General features: G+C 39.4%; 1 protein-coding gene across 1 annotated transcript in view; it reads left to right on the top strand.

Annotated features, from left to right (window-relative positions):
- MYO10 (myosin X) overlaps nucleotides 1-14,498 on the top strand; it is a 158,146-nt gene that overhangs the window by 61,571 nt on the left and 82,077 nt on the right. Inside the window, exon 3 of the mRNA XM_057390387.1 lies at nucleotides 7,282-7,440. Coding sequence (XP_057246370.1) covers nucleotides 7,282-7,440 — 159 coding nt within the window. The remainder of the gene's footprint in view (nucleotides 1-7,281; nucleotides 7,441-14,498) is intronic.

Below are 14,498 nucleotides of genomic sequence, written 5' to 3'. Positions count from 1 at the left end.
TTGTTTTTTGTTTTTAGAAAAAAAAAAGCCCTATTGGAATGAATTGCTTTGCATCTCAAAAAAGCTGGTTTAATTTGTAGTCTGCTTATTGACCATAGTTGTTCCACATCTTGATAGTGGAGTATATTACTCAAATTCAGCTTTGTCAATTCAATTGCAAACAGTCATTGTTTATTTCATATGGATCACAGAATAAATATGAATTTGTTCAGTACCTTGCTTTGATACATCTCCTGTGTCCTGCCCTTGGACTGCCTCACTTGGTCCTGCATTCTGAGAAAGCTTAGGCAGCTGCAGTTCTCTCAATTCTGAAACTTTTGCCTGGTGAAGAAGGTGATGGTGACATGAGGAATGTTGTACATTTTTSGTAGTGCTGCAGTCACAGTATTCAYAGGYGGGCTGCTTAAACTTTGAGCTTTGCAGTGTCTGCAGGTGCTGTAAGTTGTACAAGGTCGCTTGGAAAGAAAGTTAAATTAAAGATGCACCTTTTGGTCTTTTCCTTGTAAGAATTACATGGACTGCCCAGAGGCTTAACTTACAATAGTRTAATCTAGGTGAAATTTATGTGTTTAGTTCAAATGAAATTTCTTRATTGTCTGTGTAGAGAAGCCCAATTGAAGGGTCCGAAGTGCTGAACCTCTAATTAGAAGCTTGTTCATACTTGATGACAGAGATTGTCTGTGAACAGAAATGGTTCAGTGAGTGGAATAAACTTGAAATACCTCTTGTGGAATGGGTGTTAGGTGGGAAGTGCTGATCAGATAAGCTTGTTGACAGTGGTCAGGACATAGGGGAGCAACAAAGAGGCACAATTTAGTGGGTTGCTGAGCTCTGCTGTGGCATTGACCAGGGTTGTCATTCTGGCAGCGTGCTTCCCCACACAATGGAGCTTGGGAGCAAAAAGCAATATTCTGCATGGGGTGAGAAATGGAAAGTTGTAGTAGGAAAGTCGTTCGGGGAGGTGCTGCAAGCCACTGCTGGTGCTGTCTCTGCTGGAGGATGTAAAAGGCTTTAGGACAGGCTCCCAACCCTTGAACCTGGGAGCAGCTACTGACCCGMATGTCCCAGGCCCTGACAAGTCTGAGAAGTGATATGGTGATATGAAATAGGGACTGAGAGGAAGGGTTTGAGATGGGGGTTGATTCACAGGAGGAAGAACAAAGACTAAAAATGACATGAATCAAAGTGAGGATAGGGTAAGGATTAAATACAGGATTACCACAAATTACAGGCTGTGTGTTGCTCAACTGATTGGGCAGGGTAGTGATGTGCAAAGTGTGCACTTTGACGTTTTGCATTAGCGATCAAGACTAACATCTAACTGGGAAGGGAGGCTGGGGAGTGGGATGATTCCCAGCAAAAAAGGGAAGGAATTTTGCAAAACAGCTASGAAATAGGCCGATCCTCAGTTGATGTGCGTATGGGATAATTGTCTGAATAAAAGGCCAGTAAGTCACAAATAGCAGATTGGTAATGTTTTTTCCTGACATCAATAGATGCCTTATATAAAATTATTTCATTTTGTTACATAGTTTATTAGGTAAGAAACTGCACTGGGGAGTTTTCTGGTTACTTTGAAAGAGTTGAAATTTCATTGCATCAAAGCAAGCCTTGGGCMCTAGTACATGTTGTTGCCTGAAATATTATTTTGGGGCAACAGAGTGGGTGTCCAAGGTCAACTGTTACAGAAAAATAGTAAATTATTGGACAAAAACATAACTTGGGTCACACTCTTGTCATGATTAATTGTAGAATTTTAAAATGTCAGCAGTTCTTCTGCTTTACATTTGGTCTTAAATTACTTTATATTTATAAGAGAGCATACTTGTCTGGATTTTAAGTATCTAATCAGCCAGTAGTTCTTTCTAGGAAAAAAGAGTAAAATACTACTTTTTTTTTTTTCTTTTTTTTCTTTTTTTTTTTTTTTTTTTTTTTTTTTTTTCCCTGGAAGGCTGCATTCCATAGCTTGTAATGGCCTCCTTTTTCTGCTTGGACTCATCTATAAAGACATTTTGTAAGATTTATTGCATTCTTTTAACTTCTAAAGAAGAGGGAAAGACAAATGATGATCCTCAGTTCAGACCAACAGCAGAGAAWGAAAAAAAGAATTTATATTTTTAAATGGATGTTTCTCTGTACAGTCCTGTGTGTTTTGCTGGGCTATGCTCATCTCTGCTGTGGGGTCAATGACAATAATCAAAAAGATGCCTCAGAAAACTGAAGGCACTGATGTCATGAACATATAAGCCAAGTTTTCTGGAGCGGCTCTTGAGTGGGTTTTCATGGACATCACAGGAGCCATTGGGATCAACTSTGTGAAGAGTTCACATAGGACAGTCTGTGGGACAGCAACAGGAAGGCTGTGGGCTTACCTTTTGGGTCAGTTGCTTTCTAGTGCTTGTAGAATGCCCAGATGCTGTAGCAGTTTCTTTTCAAGTATCATAGGAATTACTGAAAAAATTGCAGTTGTTTAGCTGTCTATTTTTAGTTTGTAAACCTGTCTCTCAGATGACTTCTGTACAGTAGCTCTTTGTCTTCTCTTTCCCTGTCCTACTGAATTTTATGGTTACCATATTTTACATTATCCCTCTGGTTATGGACTTAATTTAAAGCAACTTAATTTAAATTGAGTGTGTGACAAGACTTTAATATTTCTGGTTCATGTGTTTGGCTATCAGGATTAYCTTCTGCAAGACCCTGCAAGTGATAGAGTACATCTGGTGTTGATTAAAAAAAAAATTCTTTTGCAGGAAAGAGCAGCTGAGAGAGRTTGGTGTCTCCATGTCTGTTGCCCCTACCATGAAATCCTCTCGATTTATTGGAACAACACKGGCAACAGGGACATGCTAAGCTGCATCTTCATTCCCAAGCAGGCAGTTCTTGGCATCAGCCAGGCAGCTGTTTGGCATGTGTTATTGRTGGTGAAGCTATGGCAGGTGACCAACTGGCATGGTTGCTGCCCCTGTGGTGGATGATGGGTCATTGTGTGTAAAAGGGGGTGTTTTAAAATGCTTGCAGTATGTGAACTCTTCAGTAGATGACCTTGCACATTTTCAGAGAGCAGTTTCAGTAATGATTGCGCTTGTGTCAGGGAGTCCAAGGTGCATATGAGCCTGCTCTTGCCTTTAAATAAAAATCCCCCTGGTATCTCATTGAAACAATGAAAGCTGTGATGGAAATACCAACATGTCTGGCTTCCTCCCATCCTATATGGGTCATCAGCACCAGGCTGAAACCCCTTCTCCTTGTGAAAAACACCCTGAGGGATTCAGTTGTGTATGGGCTCCATGCAGGCTGGAAATCCTGAGTGTGACTTGTAGCTTTGCAAGAAGTGGGTATTGTGTGGGTTTTTTGATGTACATAAGCACTTAATTCAGCATTCTCTTAAWCTCACTTGACTCAGCTGTTGTGAAATCTCTTGATGCCATTTAATGATCTGATTCAAGCAGGGATTTTTAAAATTTGGCTTCATGTCACAAAATGGTACCATAAGAGAGAAGGCATGTGTACTCCTGTCATTGAGAGCCTACTTTGACGTACTTCGCTCATGTTAATAAATTGTATTACAAATTACATCTTTTGTCAAAACATAATTTCCATTAGATCTTGAGCTTAAGGGTTTTTTTCAGTGCAGGAAATTAATTTTACATTGTTTTGTGGTATTTCCCTTAAATGGAAGGCTTGAAAGATAACTTTTTTTCCCCTTGTGGCAGATTAATTGTGCAGGATAGCATTGGTCCTTTGGTTTTTTAGGCTCCTTCCTCATTTGAGTCCCTTTTTGGCATGTTCCTCACAGCACTAGTAAGCCATGGTAGGGACAGCAGGGCATTTTTGAAGGGTTTCCTTTTCCCTGTGAAATGCACTTGACTGTTGTGTAGCTGAGTTTGCTGTTTTGTCTTATAYTTCTTGARCATGTTTTGYTRTTGTTGTTTGCATTGGTCCATCCTATCTCAASCTCTTAATTTTCATTTCCCTAAYATTGAAAGTTCTTATTTTGCATGCTGTCTCTTTAAGGTTKAATTTAGAGTTTTCCATGCATTCAACATGTTTGTTGTCTTGAACCATTTATATCTAGAGAGGAAATAAGTTTTTGCTGAATTCTCATTTAGGCTTGTCTTAAATCTTATTCTAGTTTCCTGCATATTTCACTTGACCTTCCAGAAATGTTGGGAGGGTCCTTGAGGATGGATACCCCTGTGCTCTGCCAGCAGGGTCCTCTTGAAGTTCAGGAGCCAACTTGGTTGTCTTTCCTGTTCTTCGTGCTGACCCTGCAGAATGACTGGGTTCCTATTTCCTGAGGATTTTGAGTGCTGTAATATTTCATAACATGATCTAATTAGTAATGATAAAGTTCAAGGTAGCTTTTCCAGGTCCTTATCCTAATAAAGGCGTGATTCAAGATGAAATAAAATAAAGCAGGCCTTTCAGGGCTTGAGCAGCAGGACTGCAAAAAGCCTGTTTTAAGGATATGGGGTCTGTGTATGTGATCCTGCAGCCCTGTCTCATGATTTTGATCTTGTTCGATCATTTTGATCAAGTTTTATGGTGGGTTTAAGAAATCTGAGGAATTCATGGTTCTGGCAAAAATTAAAAACAAAGGAAAAGTAGCTACCCAGTGTTGAAGAAGAGGTCCTCWTTCTTTCTAGTTTGGGTGGCAGCTATTATTATAAGTTGGTGTGTTTTTCTAGCTGGGTGATCCACAGTCCTGTCTCTGAGTCAGCTCACAGAACAGTTTCCTCACCCAAACAAGAAGGCAGTGTGTGGGAGAGATGGAAATATGAGAAAAAGCAGACTGACGAAGAGAAAATACTGAGTTTGAGTGGGAAGGATGATTTTGCAGAGACCACCTTCAGTAGTGCTGCCACATGCAGCTAATTTGTCATGCTGTTTTTCTTGGTGTTTGTCTGTGAATTCTTTAAATTAATTAAATATGCTGAGTGATGTACAGGGCACTCTGCCTACCTTACTAACCTGTGCACTATAAAAAAATAGCCATCACAAATATGGAGATTATCCTCCTGGAAGTAATGTTTGGCTTCCTTTCGATGTTCACATGAGATGCACTCACAGGATATGTGTCATCCACTTCGTTTCCCAATTCTTTGACTGAATCTGTTTTTCTGTATCCAGGATGATACATAGCCTCTGTTAAGTTGCTTATTTTCTAGGATTTACTCTCCTTAAATCCCTTCTATTTCCAAATCCTTCAGCTTGTGGTGTTTTTGTTCTACAGTGTGAACTTTGGGTTTTTCATTATGATTCTTCTTACTAGGAACTGCAGTTTATAACTTTTGAGGTGTAATTAATTCCACTTACACTTTGTGTGGTTAGTCTTGGGACTGCTAACAGAGTTTTCAGCCCCAAAAGTTTTGCTATCAGTTGATGCTCYTCACATTTGTTCTGTCTATTTGATGTCTGGACCACATGCTCCTGCAAGTGGCTGCTTTCTCCATCTCGGCAGGATTCTGCCTTGTACAAATCCTTGTCCTGTCATCTTTATTGTTCTTCACCACAAAATAAGGCTCTGATCTCTCCATGTCTGTCTTTTTCTGTCAGTTAGGGATTGTGCTTAGGACACTAGGAACTTTTCTGCTGCTTTGCTTACATTCCTTGCTGATATCTGTGATGCCTCCCAGCTCCTGTCAGAAATTTGTTCCTGAATCTCCTTTCTTCCYCTGCCTTCTTTCAGTGTGCTTTGTGCTGGTGCACATTTCTAACGGTGTGATGGCCTGTGCCAGCATTTGTTATGCTTAGGATACTATTTTAATGGAGGAATATCTTCAGGCASTACTCCTCTGTCAGCTAATAGGATACCCAAGTAACAGAGCTTCTGTGTTTAGTCTGTTCTGCCTCCAGCCTGTGGCTTCTTCAGCCTCCCTTTCTGGCTTGTCTCAGCAGGACAGACAATATCCCTCTTTTCCTGGATGGCCTCCTGTGATGACACTTGTTCAGTCTTTCATTGCCAGGACCATACATAAGGTTTTTATGCTGAAAAACCTCCCAGGGGTTTCCTCCTCCTGCGCAGAGGTGGCCCCTCAGGCARTGCTGCACAGCGTGACCCCCACCTGCAGCAGCATTCCCGCTGGTGCTTGGCTGACTGCTACGGCTCTGCTTCCGTCTGCTTCATAAATATTATTTTAAAGGATTTCAGAAGGGGTTGGGTTTTCTCTTATGTTCCACATTAGTATTCCACAAGGTATTTGCAATAATTTCATGCTTTGACTTTCTAACACTGAAATATGGTGCCAGTAGCASGGGCAAGTATTGCCTGAGGAGCGTTGGCTGTGAGAGGTGGGCATATGTCTGTAAGGATGAGGAGCCAAGATGTCAATTTGCAAGAAATKGGATGCTGAATTCAAAATCGATTGTTTTATAGACTTTACTGATGTTATTGGTATTCATGAAAGTTTAACTATATTGAGGATGTGTACATCTTCTTAGCATATTTGTGATATTTTTATGGAAGATGCATAGAGGATACATAGAGGTATTACAGAAGATTTACAGAAGATACGTGAATATTTAAATTGTGTCCTTTTCAGAACTTTTAGTGTTTGTTAAGAACTGGCTTCAGAAATTAGTCCCAAAAGTTAATTAAGAAATCTGTTGGCTTATTAATTTCTAAATACCTGCTGCACACAGAACTTAGCATGCTTCTTGCAATAGGAGTAATGACTGTTTCCTGACTGGAGAGTTGAATGGAAACATTTAGGTGGATTTCAGATCAAACATAAGAACACTTGCAGCCTATTAGAACATTAATTTTAATTTGCTGTTTTGCAGGGTCAGGCATTTCCTCCCAGAGTAATTTGGGTGTAAGTGGGTTTTGCTGCAAGAGGTGGTTTTTTTTTTTTTTTTTGTTTTTTTTTTGTTTTGTTTTTTTTTTTTTTTTTTTTTTTTTTTTTTTTTTTTTTTTTTTTTTGGTTTGGTTGATTTGGTATTTTTGGGAATGGTTATTGCTTGGTTTATTTTTCTCTTGATAAAATATGGCAGTAGTCCCATGGGAAACAAGATTGCATTTGCCCCTAAACAGGAAAAGCCCTTACAGTCCTCAGTGCACTGTCAGTATGTGTTAGTTTCCTGTGATCCATATAGGTGTTTGGGGCTTCAGTGCCAGAGAAGTTTTAGAAGAAGGTGTCTTCTGGCAGTCTATTATGTTTTGCAAGTCTGCACACTGATAAGCTGGATAGGGAATATGAATGGATATGAAAGCTCCATTTTCAGATAGGCATTTTTGAATGTGTGCACTGATTAATACTGTTTTTGTTTCCCCTCTTTCAGGTATTCACTTATAAACAGAGCACAATCACACACCAAAAAGTAACGCCTATGCATCAAACAAGCACAGAGAGCGTGGAAGACATGGCAGCACTTGTTGATCTCCATGAAGGCTCCATTATGCACAACTTATTCCAGCGATATCAGCAAGATAAAATCTATGTGAGTTTTTTCTAAAATTAAGAAAAATACCCAGAGGGAATGTTTTTGAATGCGTAAGTGCTGTGTGTGTTTTCTGTTCTGTGCTATCTCCTCTCCTAATGCTTTCCAGTTCCTTCTGTACCCACATAGGGCTGAAGCATGCCTCCTKTAGTGACTTCTCACCCAYAYGATGGAGGGAGAAGGTAGCTCARGCTGGCCAYACAATCCCTTAGAAACCTTGAAAARCTGGCATGCTGCAKACRCTTTCACACTTTCAGTGATAGGGTTGTGTAAGGGAACTCTCATTTTCCACTTCTGCTTTAGACTCTGCCCCAACAACATGTGCTGTGTTTATCACCAGAGAGGATGTGGTGGAACTTGGTCTGTCACTGCCATTTGAGATCCAGTCAGGCCGAGATRCAATTCTGATCATCTTCCCCTCTTATACTGTAGTAGAAGAGTTATTGAAAGAGTCATGAAAGAAGCATGAGGATTTGTGCTGTTAAATACAGATAGTTGTAGTTTGGGGTCTGTGAGAACAGAGAGCTGCTTCTTAGTTTCCAGAACTAGGGATTAGTCCACRGGGAATTCCTTTTCTTAACTCTGTAATGAAGATTTTTATGATTAGATTTACCTGCTTTTTAAATACTTTCATTAATCTTGAACTAACTAGATACAGATCTTTCCTGAGTCTGGGACTTCACTAAACATGAGAAAGATACCAGGAATTTTAGGAGCTGCTACAGATTGCAAAATGGCACTTTTCARTGCTTGTTGGTTGGTCATTTTGGTTTGGGTTTTTTAACTAATRATTGCCGAACACAAAGTTCTGTTTCATCACATGTCTGGACCTTTGATTTGACCATATACATRCTTTATACTGCTGAGTTGGGCTTCTTATTTTTAAATATAAACATATTGAAGTAAAAAAAAACTAACTTTCCATGTATTTAAAATATGTCAAAAAGCAAAAAAGGCACAATGAAATAATGTTCCTTTGCACATTACCATAAAGATGGCTAGCACAGGGAATCCTTAATACTGAGATCATTCTCTTTACATAACTCTTTATGTGTATTTTTTCTCCAACAATTGAACTATTTTACCTCTCAGGAAAATCAGTAAACAAAACATGAATAGCATAAATGAACAATCCTATAAGTGTGAGAAAAAACAACGACTTGATAAAAGTTTAGTTTTCCATAAATGTTGTTAGGTTAGTGTATGATACTCAGTGTGAGTCAAACTAAAAAAAAATGTTTCATGATGTGCACTCACATAGAGGACACTCCCCCTTTTTAAAAAGCACAAGGGTATGAGGGTGATCTTTTTGATGAGGCATAGAACAGCCTTATTCTGAAAAGACATGTCCTAGCTTCTTTCTCAGCTTGTCAAGGCAAGTTCAGGGTGTTCTGATCCTTGGTGCTTAGTGCAGTGTACGTTTCTAGACAAACAGGTTTGTGTGCTGTTAATCGTGACAAATCTACAGTTGCTACCGAGTATGCATTGTCCCTTCAGTTTTGCTAATTTAACTGCTTAGTCTTTTGAATCCACCTGAAAAAATGTTTGAAAGGGTGGTTGGAAAAAAGACTGTGTTTTGAAATGCGTATGAAAGCCTCTCTGTTGCCTTGTATGTGTAACCAGGACTTGACTGAAGAAGCATCTTCTTTTCTCCAGCCTCATTAATACCCCACTCCTATTGTAGAAATAGTAGTGTTTTTTTGCAGGAAAGGGCTTCARAAACAAAAAAAMCCCMAAAACCTTACTGAATATCTTGAGTAATTTTATGAAAGTTCATAAATATAGGAGCATTTGTTTTAGAAGTGGGTGTTGTCATGGCAAAATGAGYTCTGTTGTTTAAGCCAAAATTTCTTCACTCTATTGAGAAATTCAATGATATTTTAATGTTTACTGTTAAAAAAGAAAAAGACTGAAGGTGTGTTAAGTTTTACTTTGTTGAAGGTAACTTTGTAGCTGATCATTCAAACTAGCTTGATCATTGGAGTTTATGCCAAGAGCAATCAAAACTTTCTGGATTATACATTTGTCCAGGAATTGCTCCATCATTTTAGTTCACATATTGACTCTGGTATCTGCCTCACCTTGGTGTGTCTGTCGCATGTGTATTAGGGATAAATTGGGAAGGCATGTGCCACTCTCCACTTAGTGGGGCTTAGGGGCTGACCATCCCACTGAAAGACTTCTTGCCATCCCCARTTAAAAACCACCATATAATTGTTATTTCCTGGCTTTTAGCTCGCAGGTCCCTTTTAAATTCAGTTCTGTGCACCTCCTTGTCCACATTCTGAGTAGGGGGAAAAGATACGCAAGTGTGAACGCTGTAATTTTTTGAGTTCTATGCTTGTAGTATTACAAATATATTTGTGTGGTTCTTGAGCTTGGCAGCTTTTTGTTAGTTTTCTCTGTGGCACTGACACCAGGAAGCACCATTTTACCTTAATAAAGAATAGACTTAGTTGGCATTCAGGTTTTGGGGCTTGCTTGTTCACACACACATAAAATTATATGAAGTGCAGTTTACTTAATTGTAATGTAAAGTWTATATAATTTCAAAAGTACAGGCGAAACAATTTAAAGGGAAATTTAAACAGTTACTTTCTCAGGAAGAAAATTACTTATGCAGATCTTCCACCGTTAACTTGTGTGTTTTTCTGTATTTGAAGAGCTGTTTCTCCAGCAATGAGTGTTTAAATAAATATTTTCAGATGTTTGAGCTCAGTATAATCTTCCCTTACTTATTAACATTTTTGTCTCACATAATCATACCCCTGTTCCTAAACTTTTCACTACTTCCTAATTCATGCGACAAAGTTACTTGCTGCAGATGCCAAGTTTTGTCAAACATGTCAGTGACTTTATTTGCTGCTGCCAACAACTGCAGCTATAAAGGGTCAGCAGAGGATTTTCTGTCTTTCTTGATCTCTCTTGGGGAGGGAAGAATAATGTTTTATATTACAGATTACGTTCGTATTGTGAATGATGCCTGTCTCTGAACATAGTGAGCTGAGAGTGTGAGCTGAATGTGTGCTGTTAGCAAGAAGGTGAATGACCAAACGTTTTTCTTGTCMATGTGGAACCATCTTTTTGTATCAGTGTCAAGTCTGTTAACATCGGCTTGTGATGCTTTTTGTCTGAATTTCCATAAAAGACTGTGTGCTTTCCCTTTTTTGCCTGTGAGAAGCGTAGGATATACAAGTCCTTTCTTGATTCTTCCAGGCAGGCTGCTACTTTCTGGTATTTTTTTCAGGCTTTGTGATTAGTACTGCATTTGTCTGAGAGTTTAGTTCCAGGCTGTCACCATGTTTATTGTCCAGGAAAGGACAAAACTTAGGATGGCAGTGATCATAYGGTGCAGGGGCCTCATTGCTACTTCATCTCCCATTTTATTCCTGTTGGGACCAGCAGTAGATAATGCAGCTGTGAATATCAGCATACATGGTTTAATGCTTGTCTTTGAATGCTCAGATTAGCTTGGATGCTAGGCTGGTATGTGGCAAAATATGGAAAGATAAACACTAGTGCTAAAAATGGAAGATGCCCACATTTGAAAACAGAGCCTTTTGCAAAGGCACTTGGAGGATTTGGTCACCTCTGAAGCGAGGCCAYCACAAGGCAATGTGGTATGGAGAGGCAGCCGCTCTTGTTGACGTTCAAAGGCGAATTGTTCCCAAAGCTGTTGATTCTGGTTTACTTTTAGTTAAGTACACACTGCGGAGCAGACTGGCGTAGCCTAGGATATAAACCACATGGTTTATAGCTCGGATTGGGCTGCGAGTGGCACAAATTACGGTGTTTGGGCTGGCTCTGGGATGTGTGTGGTTGTCTTGTCTCTGGCCTGTGGTTGGTTACTGATGCAGGTGAGCGAATTTCGGAAGAGCCGAGCCGAGGATGAGAGAGCAGCTTTCGCTGAGGCGAGAGGCAGGTTGGAAATAACTGCGATAGACCATGTGCAKGTTAGTGCTGTCAGTGTCAGAACCACCCTCATTTGCAGGAATTCAAACAAGAAACAAGTTTTCAAAGCACTTCTGATTAGTTTTTTTTTCCTTTTGAATTAAGTTCTGAAGTGTCAGGTAGGCACGTTYTCCTTTGAAGTGGTGATGATTTGACACGTGCTTGTCTTGTTCAGGTGGAGAATGTGTACCTTGCCCAGAGCAGCATTCTGTTTGGGCTGGGGTGCAGTGGTTCTTTGGCCACCYTTCCTGATGAGGGGAGAGCAACCTCCAGATTCTCCAACAGTTGGGTGTGGTGGCCAGGAAGGGTGAGGGACAACGTAACCTATTTTTGCTCACTCTCAAATTAAGGCTGCAGCTTGCCCACTGATAATTATAACCATCTGTTACGTTTGCATGCATATATATGAAAAGTTCTCTACCAGCCACGTCGACATGTAGTGCTGTACCAGCCACATCCACATCAGAGGGAGGATGATTAGGAGCTCAGTTTTCATGGCTGGCTTCCTTTCTCTCTTCAGCTGAAGCAACAAACATGGAATAAACTTGGATGAAAAAGCAACATTTATCCAAATTTTTAAAAAGGTGTTAAACTGGAAAAGTAGTATCTTCCCTGACAAGGTTACTACAGAGCTCCTAGCCACTTCATTATACAGAATGCTCAGTTCTGTCAGTTCTTAAAAGGTATTTGCAGTTATTTATGCATTGATTTTTAAATCTATTAGTGTTTATTTACTTAAGCAGCATGTTCAGTTGTAGTTTGTTAAGCTTGCAGTAATTAGGTAATTTATCTCCCTGGAAGTCATGAGGGTTCCCAGAGGCAACTAGTTGATGTTTGTGCAGTGTTAATCAATAATCACCACAGGGGTTATTCCAAATTCTGTTTGCAGACCCAGACACTTTAGTATCTAGGTCAGTTGCTCTCTGTGATTTGTTTGTCTAGGTTTTTGCATTTTTGTTTTTTTCTGTGTACAGTAAAACTCAGATCCAATGCAGTTGCTCTGTACTGTATTATAGTAGTCAGCAGGAAATGGATGTTGTGCATGTTACAGTGAGAAAGTAGCAGACTGCACTAAAGTAGTGTTTAATTAAATGCAGACAGACATAATTTACACTCTTTGATAGCACTCCTGATCAGATGTCCTCTAACCTGGACACAAGTGGTACGTGAAGGCAGAGAAACAAAGAAAGGTCAGTAGAAGCTAATAGAATCATAGAATCACTGAAGYTGGAAAGGACCTCCCCTGTCTTCAAGTCCAACCATTGACTGAATACCACCATAAATACCACTAAAACATAGTCCCAAAGTGTTTTCTAATGGAATCAAAAAGTCATGACTGGTCTCTTAAATGGAAGATGTTGGATACAAAAGAATGTATATCATGGAGCCCTAAAAACATCCTGGACATCTCAACAGCCTTGGTCTTTGGCCTGTCGTGTGCCTTGTTATAGATGAGTGTGGGCTATGGACTTTAAAGCCCCAGACAATGGTACCCAGACACTTTGTCATTAATTAGTACCATAAAACATGTATATAAATACAGTACACATCCATTTAAACCAACCCTTTAATTCCTGCTCTAGCCCCCAGAACGCATTTGCCCTGGTCTCGTCTGCAATGCAGCTGTGGTTGCACTGTTCCTCTCTGGAGGCATCCAGAGCTGTAGAGCAGTCCCAGGTAACGCGTTTGCAGCACCTGCTTTGTGGTCACTGAGGAARCTGCAGTTTATTTAATTGCTCTGCTTTTACAGTAAAGAAATCCTAAAAGTTTGCTGGTGAATCACATTGTTTTTCACACCTTTCTTGAAGAGATGGGGAGATTCTCACCACCAGCTCTTTCTGTGTAAGTGTGGAGAGCAGAGAATGCTGTAGCTACGAGAGGATGACAAGCATCTATACATAGCTACTTACCTCCATAATTAGAATGTTATGCTTRCACACATCAGATAATGTTTTCAAAACGTGGTTCAAAGTGAGTTCCTGTCTCCAAGCATTAATTACGGCTTCCATTTCACATCTGTTACTAGAGAGCAGCAGACAAAGATCTATAAAAACACAGCAGGCTTTTAATTGGAAATCTAGTGAAATTTATTTCTGGTGATTGTTATTCCTAGAGGCTGGTCAGTTATATAGATCAACAATTGTCTACCACAGCAAATTATCACTGTTTTTTGTTTTTCTTWCTTTTTAAWTGCATGTTAGTGGRAAAACAGTTATAATGATACAAGAAGTAAACAAATGCCATCAGTTGGTTAACCAGCCTTGCTTCTGACTTCCTCCATGCTGCATGACTTGTGGAGCTGCTAATAGTTATAATAACAACAATAAAGAGTGTTTGTCTGAACTTTGTCCTCACAACTGAGCACACTGGGGATTTTAAAGGTACCTATTTTCAGATCCTAGGAAGTATTTCAGCCTGAGGTGTTRTGACCAATGTGATACCATTAAAAGGGAGCTTCTCAGAAGGGTCACTGTGTATCACTGAGTACACTACCATGTATGCCACAGCTACACAACCACTTTGCAGTATGCGCATGCTACATGTGCACAATGCCTAATTTATAAATTAATATTTGTATAAATTTATATAAATTTATATTACGGTTTGCAGTGCATTAGGTGTTGTTGTAACCTGCTTGGTGTACACAGTGCAGTAAGGATCTTACCTGTCAGCATCAGTGCTGCTTTAGTGAGACAGATAGAGAGGCTGAAGTTTAATTAAAATATAGTTTAATTAAAATATTAAAGTTTAATTAAAATATTAAAATATTAAAGTTTAATTAAAATATAAAAGCTTGTTCTTTCTGTTCTGCTTTGTGCCAGTATTTTTTTCACATTTGTTTGGTTTGTTAGTTGGCACTGGCAACAGGGTCAATTCCTGTTGACTTCTATGAGTTTTCTATTTGCAATACAAAAGCTCTAAGTGCTATTTAATGGTTATTTCATATCAAAAACTGCAAAGTAGAAATCTATCATTGTGTGCAGGTTTTCTCATTGGTGATGGTAAATATTGCTAATTTGAAGGCTAGTATTCATGTTGTTTTCTCCACACATTTATTGCATGTCGCCGCTAACTCTGTGAGCCAAGAACAGAAAACAGACCAACAT

Source organism: Malurus melanocephalus, unplaced genomic scaffold, assembly GCF_030028575.1.
Source record: "Malurus melanocephalus ecotype Western Australia unplaced genomic scaffold, MMel_1.1 scaffold_25, whole genome shotgun sequence".
NCBI lineage: Eukaryota > Metazoa > Chordata > Aves > Passeriformes > Maluridae > Malurus > Malurus melanocephalus.
This window is presented reverse-complemented; position numbering and strand designations above follow the sequence as displayed.